Source organism: Canis lupus, chromosome 32, assembly GCF_011100685.1.
Source record: "Canis lupus familiaris isolate Mischka breed German Shepherd chromosome 32, alternate assembly UU_Cfam_GSD_1.0, whole genome shotgun sequence".
Taxonomy (NCBI): domain Eukaryota; kingdom Metazoa; phylum Chordata; class Mammalia; order Carnivora; family Canidae; genus Canis; species Canis lupus.
This window is the reverse complement of record NC_049253.1, coordinates 18,614,576-18,636,793: the sequence shown is the minus strand read 5'-3', so window position 1 is coordinate 18,636,793 and position 22,218 is coordinate 18,614,576. Positions and strand designations below refer to the sequence as shown.

Genomic DNA, 22,218 nt, shown 5'->3' with positions numbered 1-22,218 from the left:
GCTAAATCCCATCTCAGGGTCCAAGTCCCTGCTCCGCTGTGTCGGGTACACTTGGACCCAAGCTCGAGCTTGTAAATAAACCCTCGTGTGCTTGCATCGGTGGCCGCTCCTTGGTGGTTTCTCGGATTTGCAATCTTGGGCACAACAGAACTTTTCTGCACATTGCCAAATGGTTAGTGGTACATGATTTTAGTTCCTGGAGTATCCTATAGATTCAGCATTCATTTATCATTTTAAGAAAGAAATGCTTGGGTGACTTCGGAATTAGGTGTATGTTTTGGAGAATTATACTGTGATTACATTTACCAGAAGTTTCAGCTAGGTGCATGGATAAGAAAAAAAGGCCTTTGCTGCCAAGGGAATGATCAAGGTTAAGCTTTAAACCTCATACACATCACTCTGGGTTTTCAGTGATTCTATAAGTAATTTTAACAGCCTTGTGAAAAATAATGAAATTTTTGTTTGTTTTCCAAATCACAGAACCGGAATTAGGAAATTAGAAGACATGTAGACGCAGGGGCCATTGACTGCAGGAGTGATCGCAGAAGTAGAAGGAAAGAGAGAGGGAGAGGGAGGGGAGATACTGTATCACAATTTTACATAAAAATTTATTCTCATAATGACCATTCTGAGTTATTAGGATGAGGTTTGTGAATCTCTTTTTAGGAAAAAAAGAGGCCTGTAGAAAATGTTTTGGAAAAATATCATTCAGAAGGGCTAATACAAACTGGATACTCATGAGGATGAACTTGGTCAAGCACCACTTCTTTCTTTCTTTTTTTTTTTTTTATTTTAAAGATCTTATTTACTTATTCATGAGAGACACACAGACATAGGCAGAGGGAGAAGCAGGCTCTACGCAGGGAGCCCAATGTGGGACTCAATCCTGGGACTCCAAGATCACACCCTGGGCTGAGGGCAGGTGCTCAACAGCTGAGCCACCCAGGTGTTCCATGCACCACATATTTATTGAGCCTACTTAACAGAGGGATGCATTCAAAGACTGTTCTTCCTTCAAGAAGTTTACAAACAGACTCTTGCAAAACTAACAATGGAAGCAGCATGTGTTAAGATTTCCATAAAGACAGTAAGAGCCAAAGGAAATCTGGGAAGGCAAACAGTTCCAGGGCTGCCAACAGCTGAAAAGGAGGTGGGAAGTTCGTGAAGCTGGGGAAAGATTGAGGAGAGGAGTCCAGGGGATGAGGAGGAGATAGAACACACCTGATACAGGGAATAGTATGGGAAAGGACAGCCACCTGTTGGGTATATCCTACTCCCCGCAATGGTAACCAAGCAAGCATTTACAGACAGATTAACTGCCTTCCATTTCTAACCAAAGAGAGTCTGCAGTAACCCCGAATGTAAGTTTCTACTTTGAAATATTATCACCCTTCTCTGCCAACGCTTCCGGGAAGTTTATCTTCTCTCAGTTCAACATGTGGTAAACATTTAATAAAACGAGTGGGTTTCAGGAATTATGGTGAGCTGATAGCTGTTCCAAATTACCCTCTCCTTAAAAGATCTTCATTTTTGGGATGTCTGGGTGGCTCAGCAGTTGAGCATCTGCTTTCTGCTCAGGTGGTAATCTCAGGTGCAGGGATTGAGTCCCATATCAGGTTCCCTGTGAGGAGCCTACTTTTCCCTCTGTCTAGGTCTCTGCCTCTCTCATGAATAAATAAATAAAATCTTAAAAAAAATCTTCATTTTTTATTTATCTCTACCCATTTATATAGCTTTTGATATCCCATTACTTGTGATTATAGTTCATAGTGGTAAAGCAGGGCTAAGAGAAAAGTAAATACCTGATGTCAAGAAGGAAATTATTTAGCAGCTTATTAAAGATCAGCTTGTAGCTTATTGAAACCCCCAAATTATGTAACAGCATTATATATATATATATGACATTTTAAAGATACTTGTATCTTATGTACACATATATAGTAGTCATTCTAGTAAAAATCAAATTTTATTATGGAGAATTTTAAGCATAAGCAAAAGTAGAGAGAACAGTGTAATGAAACCCTGAATATTTATCACCCAACCTAAAAAATTATAAACATATAGCCAACAAGCTTTACTTCTTACCCGTCATTCCCCGCTCCCACCTCTCCAGAACTAGTTTTGAACAATTCTCATCATATAATTCTATTCATAAACACACCAGTTATCATAATTACTAAACAGGAAATATTAATATATTTTATGGATACAAATGCTGTAATGTTTATAACTATTTGATGTTGAGATGTTAACTTTAAATAGTTGTTTAAATTCATGGCAATCCGTGGTTCATTATTAAAGGTTGTAAATTAACCCAGACAGGTTCAGATTCAGTCAGATAGTATTCCAATTTATTCCTGGTGTCTTCAAAAGGTCAGGACTATCCGAAGGCTGTTAATAATAAGACAACAATCAGCATAATTTTTGTGGTAAATTTAACCAAGACCCACAAGTAATTTTTGTACTTTTATTTCGACATTTGGTTTAATTTTTCTTTATAGACATCTATAAAAAAAAGAAATTAACAAATTATGTCTAATTTCTTTTATCTTGGCATCTTCTTCCATTCATAGAATTAATAATACTTCATATATGGTGCTAATAAGCTGGGAAAACTTGGGGACCTTCATGTGACCCTGGGTGAGGTCTGTGCTGCCCAATGGTGCTATAAAGTAGAACATGCTAGGATTGTAGTGAGGTTTTTGTCTTGGAATAGTCACTGCTTGGTGTATTGGGATGATGCTTTCTGAGAATCTAAATATTCTTACTCCTTGATAATTCCTTCAACATGTAGAAGCAAAGAACGAGGTAAGCCTCAAGGACAGAGACTTCCTTATGTTCCACCTTACTGCTAGAGCTATGGAATCCCTGGCATTAGCAGGTTGCCATGCATATATGTTTTCTTCACCCAGGGACGGGAACTACATCTTTCTACCTGTGGAGGGAGAACCTCTATGTCCTTTCCTTGCCATGAGTCAGGGTCACTGCACCTTAAGAGGCCAACTGAGTGTTGTATTCCCTCCACTTCCTTGCTTCTATGCAGTTGGTATGGCAGGAGGGCCTATCCTCAGTTGTGCTTCCTATACCCATATGCTAAGTCCCATCCTCTGCTTTCTGCATTGTCACCTTTCCATCAGTGTGGGCAGTAATGTGGTTTTCTCAGTGAGCCAGAGGGGAAGTAGGAGGCCTTACTCAAGTATCTAGCCCTCAGCCTTCCATTCTCTCACTGATTTATCAGGCCTACTTTAAAAGCATGGGAGACTTGCCCAGCTATTAATAAAGTAATTCACCATTTTCCATTTGGCTGCCACTTAGCATTCCTTGTGGGTGTATTCCATGACACAGAAATCAAGGGGGAAAAGGGTGGTGGTGCATGAGATATGAGTTTTGGGGTCTAATGCCCCATATTCCAACCTAACTCCCAACATAAGGAATACTCCTTATGAGAATATTGAGATTATGCAAAATATTGCAGGGTTTATACACTAAGTTAATTTGTGTAGCTTAAATAATCTTTCTTTTTCTTTCTATCGAGCTTCTTCTTGATACATTGCAGTTAATGGGTTTGCAAAATAGAGAGTTCATGTCAGTATAAATAATTTCTCAGGAAATACTTTCCTAGGAAGTAGCCAGGGTCCTCACATCATAGACCTGTTTTCTTCTTTTGCAACATTTATTTTCTGCTTCAAACTCATGTCATGTAACTTTAGTTTCATTTTGTGAAACTCCCATTTTGTGATATCTTCTTGTTTTGTTCCTTTTTTTTTTTTTTTACATCTCCTCTATGAAACTATTCCTGGTGTTTTGCTCTTTGCTTCTATTGAAAGCTGTGCTTAATCATTTTAACCAAAATCATTGATCCTAGTCTCTCCTGCTCCTCAGTTGCTACAGAACTCCAGTTGGGCCATTTCTATAAGTTAGTTCTCATGATCTGCACCAAGGGAGCACAATATAGTTAAAACCATGGATCAGATTGTATCTTATTGTAGACTCCGGACAAAGCAAGAGAGTAAGAGTTGAGGTATCCTTTGTTTCTTTAAATGAGTCATTCACTGCTCACATATCAGTGGTTTTCACTTGGTTCTGACCTTGAAGGGACTGGAATGGGCACTTTGTTAATTGCAGAATTTAATGATGGGAGACCTAGGGCTATATTGCACCAGAATGACCTGACATTATACCGTAGAAACCTTTCTTTCTAGGGAACAGCCCCAACTGAATTAACAGTTGTTTGTGAAAGGGAAAATATGTGTCAGTTTATATCACCACTCTCTGTTGGAATAGTGTATGGCAGTGTACATTATGGAAATTGAGTAGAAAGCTTTTCTTTTTTCCAGAGGTCACCATTTAATCTTTAAAGCACATCTAGTATGTGTGATGATGTGGAAAATGTGAGAAAAGACAAACTGGTTAGTTTTTAACAAATAAGGTCATCATAAAGGTTTTTCAAACCTCCTTGTTAATTTACCTTTTTCCTTGGTTCATTATGTCAAATGCCTCATTGATTTTGTCAAAAGGCAGAGTGTGAGTCACCAATAGATCCAGATCAAATTTCTTATTCTTGTAGTCAGTAACCAGCTTTGGGATAGAATCGCTTTTCCAACCTGCAATTTGGCCAAGAAGCCAAGTAAAGACACGGTATTTGACAGGAGATAGTTTAATCAGTTTGTTGAGTGAATTAAATTACTAGGTCAGATTTGAGTTGCTTTCAAATGGGTTATCCCTCCCATCTTTAATTTTCTACAGTTTAATTTATTTAAAAGTTTTTCTTAATAAGAAATGTTAAAATTAGTTCCTACTTCTAGATAAGGAATTATCAGTTTGATTAAAGTTTACCTTTTGTTCCTCTGTGTTGGTTCATTTTAATGCAAATTTCATTTCAGTTTGCAAATTGTAGTTATCCATCTATACAAACTGTTTACTTTCAGGGAAAAATTGGAGAGGGAGACAAACCATGAGAGACTCCTAACTCTGAGAAACAAACAAAGGGTTGTGGAAGGGGAGGTGAATAAGGGGGATGGGGTAACTGGGTGACTGGGCACTGAGGAGGGCACTTGATGGGATGAGCACTGGGTGTTATACTATATGTTGGCAAATTTAAGTAAAAAAAACTGTTTACTTTCAAATAATTCCTAGAATAACTTTTATGCAGTCTCTAGATATGTTATTAGGCACTCAGTATTTAAACAACATTTTTTCCCCTTTTCATTCAATAATCTTCATTGGAAGAATTTGCATACTACTATGGAGTAAATTAAAAGAGAAAAAAACTGACCACCAAAGCATGTTCCATTTATGGTACGGCCCATTATTAGCTCTACTGGAGATATAGTCAATCTTGACATTTCAGAGTTTACTCCAATCAAAGTACATGATCCCCAACCTACTGTTGTGCAGTCCAGGGCTGCTCTCTAGAAGGTAAAACAAAAAGGATTAGTTGAATAAGTAGAAAAAGTAGAACATGAACTCTGTAGGTATGTACAATACTTTAGGGAAAATTTATACAACTCTGCATATAAGATAAGATTAGTCAAGCTAATGAGGTTATGGCATTGTTGATGATACTTGAAGCTCCACTGTACAGTTTCAGGTAGAAGATTCATTAAAAGTTTGAACTTCATCAAAAAAAGATATTGAAAAAAAAAAAGATATTGAAAAGAAACAGAACCCATTATTTTCTTCTGTTTAATACCATAGTTATGCTGAATCTGGAATGTGTATCATTGCAAATCAAGAAAGAAAAAAATATGTGAAGTTAGAAAAGAATTCTAGAAGATATATATTATAAATTCTAATCAAGTTTTTGATGATCTGCTGTGGGTATGTACTAAAACATTTGCAATTTCAGAGGCATAAAAACACAATCCTTGAAGTCATGAAGAGAGGATGGGTATCTACTAGAACCTAGGGAATGAGGTACACATTGTAAACTTAGTATATCTCAATATAAGATAAATAAAAAATGTTATTTAAAACAGAGCAAGACAGTTAAACAGAATCTGACACTAGATGCTGCTCATAAAACATTTTATCAGTTTTCCTACATTATTTATCTCTCAGAAGTAGAGTTATATAACTAGTTCTGGGCAATAGATTATCGGCAGAAGTGATGTGTGTTATTTCATAGACAAAACAGAAAACCCGGTATACATCCTGCCAGCTGTCCATTCTCCTGCTATAACAATCCAGATGACCTCATGTTGACATTGTGAGGTCAAAAATGAGGGACGCCTGGGTGGCTCAGTGGTTGAGGTCTGCCTTCAGCTCAGGGCATGATCCTGGGGTCCTGGGATCGAGTCCCACATCGGACTCCTTATAGGGAGCCTGCTTCTCACTCTGCCTCTCTCTCTCTCTCATTAAAAAAAAAAAAAGAACTAGCTGAGTCATTACATGGAAGACAGTGGCCCAGGGGAGTTGCCTTGATCTTTCCACAAGAGAAAAAATGTTATGTTAACCTACTGCAAGTTTGAGGTTAATACAAAAATGCCAAGGGTTGAAAATTTTAAGAAATTTGAGAAAGACATAAACTGTGGATGACCATTCCACAAGAAGCTGTATGGTAAATAGATGAACATTTTAATTTTTGAGACTAATCTTAAAGAAGAAAAGCATAAACTTTGTTTTATATCCTTTGTCATAGTCAGTGCTCAATTTAATTCTGACTTGTTGGGCAATTTTTATTTTTACAAAAGTCTCAATAGGAAGTATAGCTTTTTTTCATCATTGATCACTGTATAAAAGAAGCAATTTGAAGTAAATTCTCCCCCTTCTCTTTGTCTGTCTTACTAGTATTGGAAGATGAAGTGACCTAGAACTTTTAGAATGTATTATGAAAATTTTATTTGAATAAATGTTTATTGTTTTGAGACTTCATAACATTTCTTTATTTTTTTTAAAGATTTTATTTATTTATTCATGAGAGACACAGGGAAAGAGAGAGAGAGGCAGAGAGAGAAGCAGGCTCCATGCAGGGAGCCTGATGTGGGACTCGATCCCAGGTCTCCAGGATCAGGCCCTTGGGCTGAAGGCAGCATTAAACCACTGAGCCACCTGGGCTGCCTGACTTCATAACATTTCTAAATAGCAACTGCTTTACTGTATGCACTTTTTATATGGCAGAAATATTTTTGTTTATGCTGTATAGAGAGATCCATGGAGAGGAGAAAATTCATAGACTTATTACCTGAAGGTAGCTATTTATATTAACTCCTATTTTCTATTTTAATTTTAAAATATCTTTCCTGTTGGCCCTTTTTTTAAAGAAGATTTATCCATCTATTTGAGAGAGAGAGAGAGAGAGAGAGAATGGGAGAGGGGAATGGTTGGAGGGAGAGGGAGTAAGAATCCTGAGGAGACTGCCTACTGAGTGCAGAGTCCAGTGTGGGGCTCAATCCCATGATCCCAAGATAATAACCCAAGCCAAGATCAAGAGTCCAATGCCTAGTTTACTAAGCCACTCAGGTGCCCCCTGTTAGCCTGTTCTACATTTCTGGAGCTTAGCTTCAAGCAAGGGATTCATCTCCCTGATGATAACTTAGTTAAAAATGGGTATCATATGCAAGTAAAGGGTTTTATTTAGAAGCTTCTGATAATTTTTGATGAGAATTACTTTTGCTTCTCAAAACTTTATAATATTGCCAGTTAATGTAACTTTATGATTGTTCTGTGGGTTCTTCAGGCTGCTTTACTTTGTAAAGATTTTATTTATTTATTTGGCAAGGAAAGAGAGAGAGAGAGAGAGCACAAGCAGGGCAAGAGGCAGAGGGAGAGGGAGAAGCAAACTCCCTGCTTAGCAAGGTGCCTGATATGGGGCTTGATCCTAGGAGCCTGATATAGGACTCGATTCCACGACCCTGGGATCACCACGTGAGCTGAAGGCAGATGTTTAACTGACTGAGCCCCTCAGGCGCCTCCTTTAGGCTGCTTAAGAGCATTAGTGGTCATTGAATTCAAGTTCATTCACAGGTATTACTGGACTCTGCTCTACAACCAAGAAATTTAGATTTCCTTAGTTATGGAAACATGGTGGATGGGTAGATAGCTGATCTTTTTGTGATAACTAAACCCATCTATTCTTATTTGGATTCTCTGTTGTAAGTCTATTCCATAATTTAAATAATAATAGAACCTGCCAAGATTTAGATTAAGTAGTTCTCAACTGGAGTAACTTGTAAAAAATATTGTACCTGGGCCCTAGACTCATGAGAATATCCTGGGATATGGCCCATTCATTGGTACCAAACAATGATAGTAACAACTCCCCAGGCATTTCTAAAATGTAGCCAGTGTTGAGAATCTCCATACTGGAAAAATAATATCAATAGGTTGAATTTCAATGTTTGAAAAAAATTTGAGCTGTGGAAAGTGGAGGAATGGATGTGGCACATTGTAAGTTGCAGATGCCAACAATAATTTAAGAAGCAGGATCTGAAGCATTGAACACAAAGGACCAGTATAGGATAAGAAGCCCTTAATGCATGAGTTTTCAGTAATAGCTAACATTTATGGAGTGCTTATTACCTGCTAGATCCTCCTTTAAACAGTTACATTATTCCAATGAAACCATTCTGAGAGGGGAGACCCAGGAAGGGAGCCTCATGCTTTCAGCAGCTCCTCCCCATCTCCATTCTCTTCTGGAGAATGCATCAGTTGGGTAAAAATCAAGGGGAAGAACTGTACAAAGCCTGCTACTGGGATGTTGAAGTACAGAATTCTATTTTTTATAACCTCCCTAGAGGAGGGTTTTGAGAGCCATGTTGAATGAAGTTGTAAATAAAAGGGCATAACACCACAGCTCCTCCACAGATCTCCTTCATGAAATAGGAAGAATCCATGGCAGATAATCAGTTGATAAATTGTTAGTCATCTCATAAAACAAAACAAAACTCGATTTAGCCTCTTTGAGCAAATAGGCATCAAGTGACCATCCGCTGGAAAGTGAGGTTAGGCAGTCTGACAAGCTAACTTTTCCATGTGTAGTCTGTGTGATTGGTTCTTTACCCCACTTTTGAGAGTAGAATAAACAAGGCTGGTTTCATGGGCCTGCAGCCAGTGTAGTTGTTCAGGGCTCTGTGCCTGGAAAGGCCTTCAAATTATGTAGCTTGTCCTGAGAGAAGAAATCTGAATGATACAGAATTGTAGTGCTTAGGACAAAAGGTCTACATTTTATTTTATTTTATTTTATTTTTATTTTTTTATTTTTTAAAAGGTCTACATTTTAATCTTGAAGTATGTGTGTGTGTATGTATGTTTTTAATATATTGAATATATTGAAAATTTCAGATTTATGATGTGGACCTAATTTGGCATCCCTTTTATTAAGATCTGACGAATGGAATTGGATTGTTTGTAGATTGCTGACCTCTCACCACTCTGCTTTTAGGTTGGAATGGAATGCCTCCAGCTGTTAGGGGTGACACGTGTCACCCTGTCTTCTTCCCTCCTCTAACTCTGCCTTTTCTGTTTTTTTTCTCTATCATTTCTCATAAGCACAATTCTTTTAAAATGTTTATTTCTAAGTTTTCTCTTTTTGCTAAACTTCATGTGGAAGAATATACAGAAATATTAATAATCCAAGTAAGTATTAACATTTATTAATCAAATATTAATAATATACATAATCTGATATTATTAATAAATAATATTTATATAAATATATAATTTACATATACATAAATATACTAATGTTAAATTCAAAATAACCTTATCGATATACATACTACCAATTTAATAATATTTATATTATTAAATAGTTTAATAATATTAATACATGCAATTTATTATATACTATTATAAAAACTATATGTACCATGGCTTCAGGTCCACCTGCACAGTCAAAGGCAAAATCCACACCTCCATTGGTCATTTCAATGATGACTTCCTGGATGGGTTTATTGAAGTCTCTAGGATTGAGGCATTCAGTGATTCCAAGGGCTTTGGCCTTTGTAAACTTCTCATTGTTGATGTCAATAGCGATGATTCTGGAAGCTCCTGCTACTTTACAACCCATTATAGTGGAAAGCCCAACGCCTCCTAGGCCAAAGACAGCACAAGTAGAGCCAGGGGTGACCTGCAGGCAGCAAAATTATAAATTAACTTTAAATGGAAGTGGTCTCACTTTTTTTTTTTTTTTTTTAAAGGAAGAGAGTGAAGTAGAGGCAGGAACATATAAATAAAAGACTGCCTAAAAAAAAAAAAAAGACTGCTTGTCATAAAGCTAAATGATACAGCCAATGAGGGAAGTCTGCCAAGATTAAAATGGATGAGTCACTGGCTAAATTTGGAGAATCATTTGAATGCCATTAGAATTATAAGCTCAAAAACCAAAACAAAACAAAACAAAAACAAAAAGAAACCTAGGTGAAAATAATCCACTTGTTTTCCTCTTCCCTTTACTGTTATCAGAACAAAATTTTATTTTATTTTATATTTTCCTTTTTTAAAGAATTTAAATTCAGTTATCCAAGATATAGTACATTATTATGTAGTATAGTACATCAGATGTAGTTATCAGTAATTAATCAGTTACATATAACACCCAGTGCTCATCATATCATGTGGCCTCCTTAATGTCCCATCACCCAATTACCCCATCCCTGTACCCTCCTCCCCTCCAGCAACCCTCAGTTTGTTTTCTATAGTTAAGAGTCTCTAATGGTTTGTCTCCCTCTCTGATTTCTTCCCATTCAGTTTCCCTCCCTTCCCATGCACTGTTTCTTATATTCTACATATGAGTGAAACCATATGAAATTGTCTTTTTCTTTTTTTTTTTTTTTTTTTTTTTTTTTTTTTTTTAAATTTTTTATTTATTTATGATAGGCACACGGAGAGAGAGAGAGAGAGAGAGAAGCAGAGACACAGGCAGAGGGAGAAGCAGGCTCCATGCACCGGGAGCCCGACGTGGGATTCGATCCCGGGTCTCCAGGATCGCGCCCTGGGCCAAAGGCAGGCGCTAAACCACTGCGCCACCCAGGGATCCCGAAATTGTCTTTTTCTGATTGACTATACTGTTTTTAATTTTTAATATACTGATAGCCAAAAACAACATTTCTGTCTGCTTGACTGATTCTCAATGAAAAGTCTTATCTTGATATTATGGCTATTAGATCAGTTTTTAATTTTGATTAGGTTGAGTTTATTTCCTTGACACTTGAACAACTGCAGGTAACCTGATAAAGAGGAGTATTTAGATTGCAAAGCTGAGGATCAAGCCTTATCAAGATGTTTTAAGGATTGCATATGAACCTGGCTTTTTTTCATTCATTCATTGAAAAATTATCCAGTTCCTACTGTGTGCCAGGCACAGGGCTAGGCTCTGGAGATACCACAATGAACAAGAGAGAGTTCTTGCCCTCAAGGAGCAAATAGTCTAATAAGAAGGAGAAATAAATGGAAAATTTCTCCAGAGTGTGATAAGAAGAGAGACAGGGACAATAAGCACAGACACTTTAGGGGAAACTGAGAGGGACACCCAGTACACGCCTGACAGTTTGGAGGGTTTCTGGTAGGAAATGACAAAAAAATGGAGACAGCCAGAAGAGGGGTGTGTGTATGTGTAGGGGGCGGGGAGCTTTCCAGGCAGTGTTGATGGGAGCCATGTATGGAAAGCCCAGGGGCCACAGTGATTGGAGCCCAGAAACTGAGGGTCAGGCTTGGGGGAATGGTGACCCTGTGAAGGTAGAATTAGGGAGAATCACTACCCCACTGATGGAAAAGTGGAGTAATGAAAGGGCAATGAAATCTTCACATTTGTTGTTTAGAAACAACATTTGTTGTTTTGTTTCTGTTTAGAAAGAGCACTCTGGATGCATTTTGCAGTTTGAACTCAAGGATCGAAGACTGACATCAAGGCGGTTGTTTGAGGCATCCAAGTGATACTGACACCTGTCCAGTCTCTCATTAAACAGTTTTGTGAAAGTTTCTAAATTCTAACATGAGATTCCAAGGATGCATCTTGCCACCATCAGGGCTGCCACCTGAGATTCGCCTTTGGAGCCACAAAAGGACAGGATAAGAACCAGAGGTGAATTACCAGTTTGAGGGAGAGAAATCTACAGGATCAGGAAGAAAGCAGAGGTGACTAAATGGAGATGGGTGGGAGTTTCTGTAGTTTCTGTTGCCTCTTGACTAGGTCTGCTCTCCCATGGTGAACATTCATATTTAGGTGACATATTTAAGCACGCTATATTTAAGGCAGGGATAGTCTGTGATCTAACATACTAGTATAGGAAAAGAAATTAACATGAACTGAGTGCTGACTGTATGCCAGCTGCTGAGTTAGGTGCCTTACATATGTAATATGATTTGATTATCCCCATACCTATTTATACTAGATGTTATTGCAGAGAGTAGGAATAGAGGGGTTAAATAACTTGCCTAAAGTCATAGAAGTAATAAATGACAGAGCTAAGGCTTGAAGAATAGCTAGCTGCTTTATTACTCCATCTCCTAGTAAATTCTATTTTATGCAACCTGGTGATGAACCACTTTTACCTTGGCAGTGTTGATTGCAGCTCCATAGCCAGTTGAAAATCCACATCCAAACAGACAAGCTCTCTCTAAATTTACATCATCATCGATTTTGGCAAGATTTATATCTGACACTACAGTGTACTGAGTGAAGGTACTGGTCCCCATGAAATGGTAAATTGGTTTTCCTTTGCAGGTAAACCTGCTGGTTTTGTCTTCCATTAGTTCTTGATCAACAATAGGATTTTTGACTAGACTAGAAAATAAAAAAAATTAAAAATTAAAAAAAACAAGATAATAAAGAGAGAACATAAATAGACCACTGGTTACATTACTGAAAAAACAGTTAAGTGTTATATATTTGTTATGACACTTTTATGAGATAGAAAAATTGAGAAAATGACTTGAGTCTTTTCACCTAAATATATAGTCAGAAGTACTCTAAAGTTAATAATGATAATAAACTTTTTATTGAATATTTTTTATGTGCCAGAAACTCTCTTGAGGGTTTGTATGTAATAATTCTTAGAAAAAAACTTATGGAAACTCAACTGTACATAAATGGAGAAATACTAGCCTTTTGAATGCCTGTGCAATTATATCCCAGCTTTAGCAGTTATCAACTCAGGGCTGTTCTTCTGGCATCTTTTACTCCCCCAACCCCCACCTCAAGGCTCACTCTTCCCCAGCACCTACCCTCCCCAATGGGATGGTTTCGAAGTAAACCCCACTCATTACTGTTTCATTTGTAAATATTTTATTATGTATCTCAAAGAGATTCTTTTAGGTTGAGATATTGCATTTAGTTGACGTGTGTTATCTCTTTTAATTGATAGGTTCTCACCTCCCTCCTTGTTTTTTTCTTTGAAATTTATTTGTTGAAGAAACAGTCATTTGTTCTGTACAGTTTTTCCATTCTGAATTTTCCTGATTACATTCCTATAATTGGGTGTAACACATTTTCCCATCCCTGTATTTCCTCTTAACTAGTATTTTCAATCTAACTGGTTGATTTAATTTAGGTTTTATATTTTTGTAGGAATATTTCAAAGGTGGTGCTGTGAATTTTCATCTGGAGGTACATAATACCTTATTATCTCTCTTTTTGTGGAGTTAGAAATAATTGATGGTCATTGCCAAAATCTATTATTTTATTTAAAGTTTGCAAAGGGTTGTATTAATGCTTTAACTATCTATAATAACCCTGTGAAGTAAGCATTATTATTATTCCCATCTTATAGATGAGGAAATTGAGGCACAGTAATTAGATGTAAGAGTAGTACAATTTTAGCTTCTGAAATAACTAGCTTCAATCGACATTAAAGAATAATATGGGGATCCCTGGGTGGCGCAGCGGTTTGGCGCCTGCCTTTGGCCCAGGGCGCGATCCTGGAGACCCGGGATCGAATCCCACATCGGGCTCCCGGTGCATGGAGCCTGCTTCTCCCTCTGCCTATGTCTCTGCCTCTCTCTCTCTCACTGTGTGACTATCATAAATAAATAAATAAAATTTAAAAAAAAAAAAAAAAAAAAAAAAAATGAAGAATAATATGGATGTTATTATTTGCTGCTGCTGTGCTCTGTGCAAATTCTGAGTATAAAATTTAAACTCCGTGCCCAATAAAGGTATCTTCTAGAGTTTTTTTGGGAGAAGGAAAACTGGAAAATAGATTTTTCTTTTCCTTTTTTTAAAATAGATTTTTCTTTTCTTTTTTTAAATAGATTTTTCTTTTCCTTTTCTTTTTTTAAGATTTATTTATTTATTTATTTATTTATTTATTCATGAGTCACACAGAGAGAGAGAGGTAGAGACACAGGCAGAGGAAGAAGCAGGGAGCCCCATGCAGGACTCAATTCCGGGACTCCAGTAACATACCCTGAGCTAAAGGCAGATGCTAAATTGCTGAGCCACCCAAGCATTCCCCCCTCCCCCTTTTTAGGAGGTTTTTCTGTATGTAGTCTCATTAAAGAATAAGTTGATAAAGGTTTTGAACTCTGGAGTCAGAATGTCTACGGTCAAAATCTAGCTCTAAGACTTTATCTGTGGGCCTTGGAATAAATTACTTTATTGTACCTCATTTCATTCCTCATTTCCTATAGAAGTAGCTACTATCTTGAGTTTGGCATTTATCAGTTCAGTAATATATTTATACCTTAACTGCATACACATGTAACCATAAACTATATTATATATATAGTATTACTGTTGTTTTATCTTTTTAAAGATTTATTTATTTATTTGAGAGAGAGATTGAGAAGGAGAGAAGCAGACTCTCCACTGAGGGCAGAGCCTTCAATCTCACAAACCTGAGATCAGGAGCTGAGCTGAAATCAGGAGTCAGAAGCTTAAAGAACTGAGCTACTCAGGCTCCCCTGTATATTGTATTATTTTGTATATGATATCTCACTAAATATATTTATCAGAAACTTGCTTCTTTCCTTTAACATCATGTATGTGAAACTATTCTATGTTGTTGTATGTAGATCAAGTTTAACCCTTTTCATTGTTATATAATATTCCACTGTGTTACTCCACAGCAATTCATTAATCCATTCTCTTGTTGGTGGATATTGAGCTATTTTTTAAAAAGATTTTTTAAAATCCATTTATTCATGAGAGACACTCAGAGAGAGACAGAGACATAGGCAGAGGGAGAAGCAGAATTCCTGCAGGAAGCCCAATGTGGGACTTGATCCCAGGATCCCGGGATCACAACCTGAGCCAAAGGCAGACACTTAACCACTGAGCCACTCAGGCGTGACATTGGGCTATTTTTAATTGCTGTTATAAACAATGTTGCAGTGAACATTCTAGCATATGTTTCCTTGAGTAATTTTACAACAATTTCTTATATACATCTAGGACTAGTATTGGTGGGTAGAAGCTTATTAGATATTGCTAATGTACTTCCCCAAATATTATACCAATTTATAATCTTACTAATAGTGTATAGGACTTACCTGAGTTTTTTACATAAATTTGTGAGTGGATTCAGACAGAATTTGCATTTTCTACAGTGAGGCATGTAGAGTGGAATTACTTTGTCACCTGGAAAGAAAGGCCATATGTTGGATGGTGCCTAAGATACAGCTTGTAAAAGTCTCTACCAGATGAATCTTCTTTATGATATATATTTTATGTTTAGCATAAAGTATAGATGGCTATAGTATTTTGTTACTCTACATGATTGCTGATTCCCCCAAGTATTGTATATACTGTCTTTTTAACTTTTTCTTTTTTTTTTTTTTAAGATTTTATTTATTTATTCACTAGAGACAGAGAGATTGAGGCAGAGACACAGGCAGAAGGAGAAGCAGGCTCCCTAAGGGGAGCCCGATGCGGGACTGGATCCTGGATCCCGGGATCACGCCCTGAGCCGAAGGCAGCCACTCAACTGCTGAGCCACCCAGGTGTCCCCTTAACTTCCTTTCAATGAGGGGCACCTGGGTGGCTCAGTGGTTGAGCATCTGTCTTCGGCTCAGGTTATGATCCTGTGATCCAGGATCGGGTCCCGCATTGGGCTCCCCACAAGGAGCCTGCTTTTCCCCCTGCCTATGTCTCTACCTCTCTGTCTTTCATGAATAAATAAATAAAATCGTTAAAAAGAAATTCTTTATGATACTAAATTATTTTTCTGTTTTATTTAGAAGTTGTTATAAATTTTCATTTGTGTCCCACTTTGTGGCTTTGCTTCATAGCAGTTTCTCAGTGCTATATATAAATAAAGTGACCATATTTTCCATATTTTATTAGTTCTGACTTCACATACTCCATCCCATTGTTAGACTGTGATAGATTGTATGTCTTAGTTTGTCTTTGGAAAAGATGGTTCCCATATATAAATAGAGATCAATTATAGCATGCAAAGCCAGGACTCTATCAGTTCCTGAAATTATCCTGACATTTCCATTTAATTGGCATCAGCAAAGAACATACCTGGTTTGAAGTTGGTCACTCCTGGCCCAACACTTTCCACAATTCCTGCACCCTCATGGCCAAGGATCACTGGGAAAAGGGCCTCTTTAAATTTAGGACTGATAGGATGGGCATCAGTATGGCACAGGGCAGTGGCAATTATCTACAAAGCAACCAAAGACTTGAGGCCTGTTTCTCTCGTATCATTGGGGTTGTTAGGAGGCTAATCTTTTTTTTTTTTTTTTAAAGATTTTATTTATTTATTCATAGAGATGCAGAGAGAGAGAGAGGCAGAGACACAGGCAGAGGGAGAAGCAGGCTCCATACAGGGAGCCTGACGTGGGACTCGATCCAGGTTCTCCAGATCACGCCCCGGGCTGCAGGCGGTGCTAAACCACTGCGCCACCGGGGCTGCCCTAGGAGGCTAATCTTGGGCCCAATGTCACCTTGAAACTTTACAACAGTCTTGGAGCTCAATAAAAGAATTACATTTTGGAAAAAAACAGCAATAAAAAATAGCATATATTCTCCTCTTCTAAATAATAAACCTTTGTTTTCAAAAAAAAATAAAAATAAAAAAATAAACCTTTGTTTTCTAACTTTCATTGCTACTGGCAAATCATACAGAGATAAAATTGGCAGTTACTGGCTCCAGGAGAGAAAAATTCAAAGGTAATGGGGAAAAGTTAAACAAAATCTTTTAGGAAGAGGGAATGGAGGAAATATAGGTTTCTAGGGCTTGTGCACATTTTGTTGAAATCATATGAAATGAAATAGGGGTAATAATATTTTTATAGTTAAAAGAGGTATCAGGTAAAGGATTGTCTCAATTACCAGCATATCTCTTATTATTCAAGATTCTGTTCATGAGGTTCTCTTAATCATTCTCATGTGTAAACCTGTCCTGTAGTGGTCCTGAGGAAAAATGTAAGCCAGGCCAGCTGTGGGGAAAATGGAGTTGTCCCAGCTCTCTATCTGTGATCTCTGTCTATACAGTGAAGTCTCTTTTCCCTGCTCACCTACACTTCTCCCTCCTCTGGGCAGCCAGGACTCTTATACTGCCCTGGGTAGCACTGCAGCTCTTTCCTCTCCCTTGTTTGGAACCAATTTTTTTATCTTCCTTTAACACTTTCCAATAACTGGCAACTGGAAAACAAAAAGAAAACTAATTCCAATCTAAAGTGAATTCCTTTGTCAAATTCCTCAGGCTGATGATTAATATTAAGATAAATTCAAATACATTTTAAGCTTTTTATCAGTAGCAAATGATAATTAGTAATTTGCCCCTCTTCGGATAATGCCTGTTTTTATATGGATCTAAAAATATAGTTCCGCCATAGGTGAAAGTGAAACTCCAGGTACTCTCAGTCATACCATGCAGGCCTGACCTAAAGAAACAAAGTCTGCACTTAGTGCCTTGTCTGTGCTGTCTAGGAAATGTCCCTACTTACTTGAACTCGAACTTCATGAGCCTTGGGGGGAGCTACCTCAATCTCTTCTATGCAGAGGGGCTTGCCTGTTTCCCAGGCAATAGCTGCTTTGCACTTAATAACCTGAGAAAGAGGGAGAGAGGGAGATTAATTATATAATTAATATGTAATTATATAGACTACAATTAAAATTATATTTAAAATTTCAAATATAAGTAACATTGAAGGAAACTAGAAACAAGCAGACCTATAATCCTCTGTTCTCATGCTACTATTTTCCTTTTGTTATGCTTTCCCAGTCTTTGACACATGAATACATAATTTTTGATAGTCATGCAATTTTGGATTATATTTTTAAATATTAGTCTTATTGCAGATACAATATATTTTAATGATAAGAAATTTCAAAATACAAATAAGAACAAAAGAAACAAAATCCACTTGTAATTTTATCACTTATTTTATGATTTTGGTATAAATTTTTTCAGTATCCCTAAACGGGATCTTTTCTATGTAATACTTTGTAATCTACTTTTTCTAGTTATTAATATGCTATGTTTTCCATATTTTTCTTTAACTTTATTTCTAACAGATGCAAATTCTATTTCGTTGTTATAGCATAGTTATTGAAATCTCTCTTTTTTTGGCCTTTATAAGTAATATTTAATTAAAAATTCAGGTAGTAAGTATTTTGGCAAATCCACTGTAATTTCCTAAAAGTAAGTTCCTGGCATGAATTTATTCAGATCATTTTGATCAACTTTAGATTGCTTTCTGAGAGTAACCCTGAAGGAACCTTGTTTTAGCAAATATATAAAGAGACAAAAACCCAAGAATCAAACAAATAGTATATTTGCTTACTTTGCCCATGGTGCTCATTTTTCTTTGGCAGGCTAGCCTTGGAGGTTTCTTTCTGATTTGACCGTGCTCCACGTCCTTTGTCCTTGAATAAATACCATTTCCGCCCGTTTACTCTCCAATCACTTTCCTTTTTGTTGCTGTGACACATAGCTCCGCCCATTTCTTGCATGATTTGTACAGTCACATTTCAGCTGCCAATTGCCGTTGCTACCAGAGCTTATTTGAAGATGTTTACTTTTTTCCCTTTTATTGCAAAAATAAGGTAATAGAGAAAAGTTCATTAAACTTACACAGATGAATTAATATCTGTGTAAAGGGCATTTCTACTGTCCCTGAATCCTTCCTATACCCAGCCTTCTCTTCCACAAGTCTAATAATCATTTTCTTGCATTTCTTTATGATTTATGGTTCTCTATATAGTATAGTTAGTTTTACCTGTTAAAACCTTTATATGAAAAAAAAAAGAAAAAAAAATAAAACCTTTATATGAATGAAATCATAGTATATGTATACTTTTATGTCTTCTTTGTTTCTTTCAACCTCTGTGAGATTCATCCACATTAGTCTATTTTCATTATCCATTTTCCTTTTTAGCTTTTTGGTTTTTTGCTTATGATAAATCAGTGGTTGCATAAAAATTCTTTTAATTTATTCTGTTGTATATGTGTTTAAGTTTCCTTGGGGAATATTTAAGATTAATATGCAGCCAGTACACACTATTCAGGTGATGCCAGCTGTTAAAATACTGAAATTTTTATTCCATTTGGTAAAAAATCACTGCCCCAAATTTCTAAATTTCCTTTTAACTCTGGCAGCCCTGGGGAGCCCTGTTTCATCACTGCTGAGGAACTACTCTCTTGCCCTTCCAAATGTATGAGCCCATCACCCTGGCCCCAAAGGTTTTGGGTCTCTGGCTGTGTGTAGTAAGGTTGTCTTTGGACTGCAGTAGGGAAATACCTACCACCCGTCCAATGTTCTGGGGCTGTGAACTGTAGTGCTATGGACCAGAGCACCCTTGGAGTCATACTTGCACAGTTGTTTGTAGGAAATAGAATGCCCCACATTGGTTGTTATGTATTTTGACTAGGAGTGAAATTGCTGGGTCTCCAACTTTGATAGACAATATCAAAGAGTTTTACAAAGTGGCTGCACATATAAGCAGCTATGTATCAGAGTTCCCATTGCTCTATATCCTTGTCTATGCTTAGAATTGTCAGACTTTAAAACTGTTGATAATCTGTGGGTGTGAATGATATATAATTGTATTTTAAATTTGTATTTCTCTATTTTTTTCTTTCAAGATTTTATTTAAATTCAAGTTAGTTCACATATAGTATATTATTAGTTTTAGGGGTAGAATTTAATGATTCGCCAGTTGCATATAACACCCAGTGCTCATTTCATCACATGCCCTCCTTAATGCCCATCACCCAATTACCTCATCCCCCTACCATCCTCCCCTTCAGCAACCCTCAATTGTTCCTTATATTTAAGAGTGTCTTATGGTTGGCCTCCTCTCTGTCCTTGTTTTATTTTTCCTTCCCTTCTCCTATGTTTGTCTGTTTTGTTTCTTAAAGTCCATATATGAATGAAATCACATAGTATTTGTCTTTCTCTGACTGATTGACTTCACTTACCAGAATACACTGTAGTTCCATCCATGTCATTGAAAATGGTAAGATTTCATTCTTTTTGATGACTAATATTCCATTGTATATGTAAATGTATCATATATATATTACATCTTCTTTATCATTCATCAGTCGATGGACATCCGAGCTCTTCCCATATTTTGGGTATTGTGGACATTGCCACTATAAACATTGGGGTGCATGTGCCCCTTCAAACCACTATTTTTGTGTCCTTTGGATAAACACCTAGTAGTGCAATTGCTGGGTGGTAAGGTAGTTCTATTTTTAACTTTTTGAGGCATCTCCATATTGTTTCAGAGTGGCTGCACCAGCTTGCATTTCTACCAACAGTGTAAGAGGGTTCCCCTTTCTCCACATACTCGCCCATATCTGTTGTTTCCTAAGTTGTTACTTTTAGCCATTTTGACTCTTATGAAGTGGTATCTCATTGTGGATTTGATTTGTATTTCCTGATGATGAGTGATGTTGAGCATTTTTTCATCTGTCTGTTAGCCATTTGTCTTCTTGAAGAAATGTCTGTTCATGTCTTCTGCCCATTTTTTGACCAAAGTTTTAGTTTTTTGAGTGTTGAGTTTATTAAGTTCTTTATAGATTTGGAATACTAGCCCTTTATCTGATATGTCATTTGCAAATATCTTCTCCCATTCTGTAGGTTGCCTTTTAATTTGTTGATTGTTTCCTTTGCTGTGCAGAAGCTTTTTCTTTTGACAAAGTTCTAATAATTCATTTTTGCTTTTGTTTCCCTTGCTTCTGGAGATGTGTCTAGTAATAAGTTGCTTATGTATATATATAAGGTCAGAGAGCTTGCTGTTTGTATTCTCTACTATTCTGATGGATTCCTGTCTTGCATATAGTCCATGTTAAGTTTATTTTTGTATATGGTATAAGAAAGTGGTCCAGTTTCATTCTTCTGCATGTGACTAACCAATTTCCCCATTATCATTTGTTGAAGAGGTTGTCTTTTTTCCGTTGCATATTCTTTCCTGCTTTGTCACAGATTAGTTGACCACAGACTTGAGAGTCCATTTCTGAGTTCTCTGCTCTGTTCCATTGACCTATGTGTCTGTTTTTTGTGCTAGTATCATATTGTCTTAATGATTACAGCTTTGTAATACAGCTTGAAGTCTGGAATTGTGATGCCATCAGATTTGGTTTTCTTTTTCGATATCCTTTGGGTATTTGGAGTCTTTTCTGGTTCCATACAAATTTTAGAATTGTTCCAGCTCTGTGAAAAATACTGATGATATTTTGATAAGGATTGCATTGAACGTATAGATTGCTTTGAGTATTATAGACATTTTGACAATATTTGTCTTTCTAATCCATGAGAATGAAATGTTTTTCCATTTCTTTGTGTCTTCCTTAATTTCTTTTGTAAGTGTCCCAGAGGTTTCAGAGGACAGATCCTATACCTTTTAGGTTAGGTTTATTCCTAGGTATCTTATGGTTTTAGGTGCAATTATAAATGGGATTGATTCTTTTATTTCTCTTTCTCTTTCATTATTGGTATATAGAAATGTAACAAACTTCTCTGAGTCAATTTTATATCTTGCAACTTTGCTAAATTCCTGTATCAGTTCTAGCAATTTTTTGGTGGAATTCTTTTGAGTTTTTTACATAGAGTGCCATGTTGTTTGCAAAGAGTAAAAGTTTGACTTTTTCCTTGCTGATTTGGATGCCTTTTATCTCTTTTTGTTGTCTGATTGCTGAGACTAGGTCTTCCCGTATGATGTTGAACAGCAGTGGTGAAAGTGGGCATCCCTGTCATGTTCTTGATCTTTGGGAAAAAGCTCTCAGTTTTTCCTCACTGAGAATGATATTCACTGTGGGCTTTTCATAGATGGCTTTTATGATATTGAGATACGTACCCTCTATCCCTACACTTTGAGGA

At 36.8% G+C, this 22,218-nt stretch overlaps 1 protein-coding gene and 2 long non-coding RNA genes across 3 annotated transcripts in view; 1 reads left to right on the top strand and 2 right to left on the bottom strand.

The window, feature by feature from the left end:
• LOC111093612 overlaps nt 1-13,899 on the top strand; it is a 28,589-nt gene extending 14,690 nt beyond the window's left edge. Inside the window, exon 3 of the long non-coding RNA XR_005382789.1 lies at nt 11,791-13,899. This is a non-coding gene — a long non-coding RNA (uncharacterized LOC111093612). The remainder of the gene's footprint in view (nt 1-11,790) is intronic.
• ADH4 (alcohol dehydrogenase 4 (class II), pi polypeptide) lies at nt 1,948-18,831 on the bottom strand. Its single transcript, XM_038582058.1, has 9 exons — nt 18,676-18,831; nt 17,836-17,937; nt 16,406-16,547; nt 15,430-15,517; nt 12,493-12,724; nt 9,809-10,069; nt 5,276-5,411; nt 4,469-4,604; nt 1,948-2,391 (listed from the first exon to the last, which is right to left on the bottom strand). Exons 1-9 carry the CDS (start codon nt 18,691-18,693, stop codon nt 2,367-2,369), a joined length of 1,140 nt encoding a protein of 379 aa, XP_038437986.1. The 5' UTR covers nt 18,694-18,831; the 3' UTR covers nt 1,948-2,366.
• Nucleotides 16,556-17,829, bottom strand: LOC111093613. The gene is made up of 2 exons (XR_005382790.1): nt 16,971-17,829; nt 16,556-16,932 (listed from the first exon to the last, which is right to left on the bottom strand). It is a non-coding gene; the product is annotated as an uncharacterized LOC111093613 (long non-coding RNA).
• Nucleotides 18,832-22,218: the final 3,387 nt, after the last annotated feature.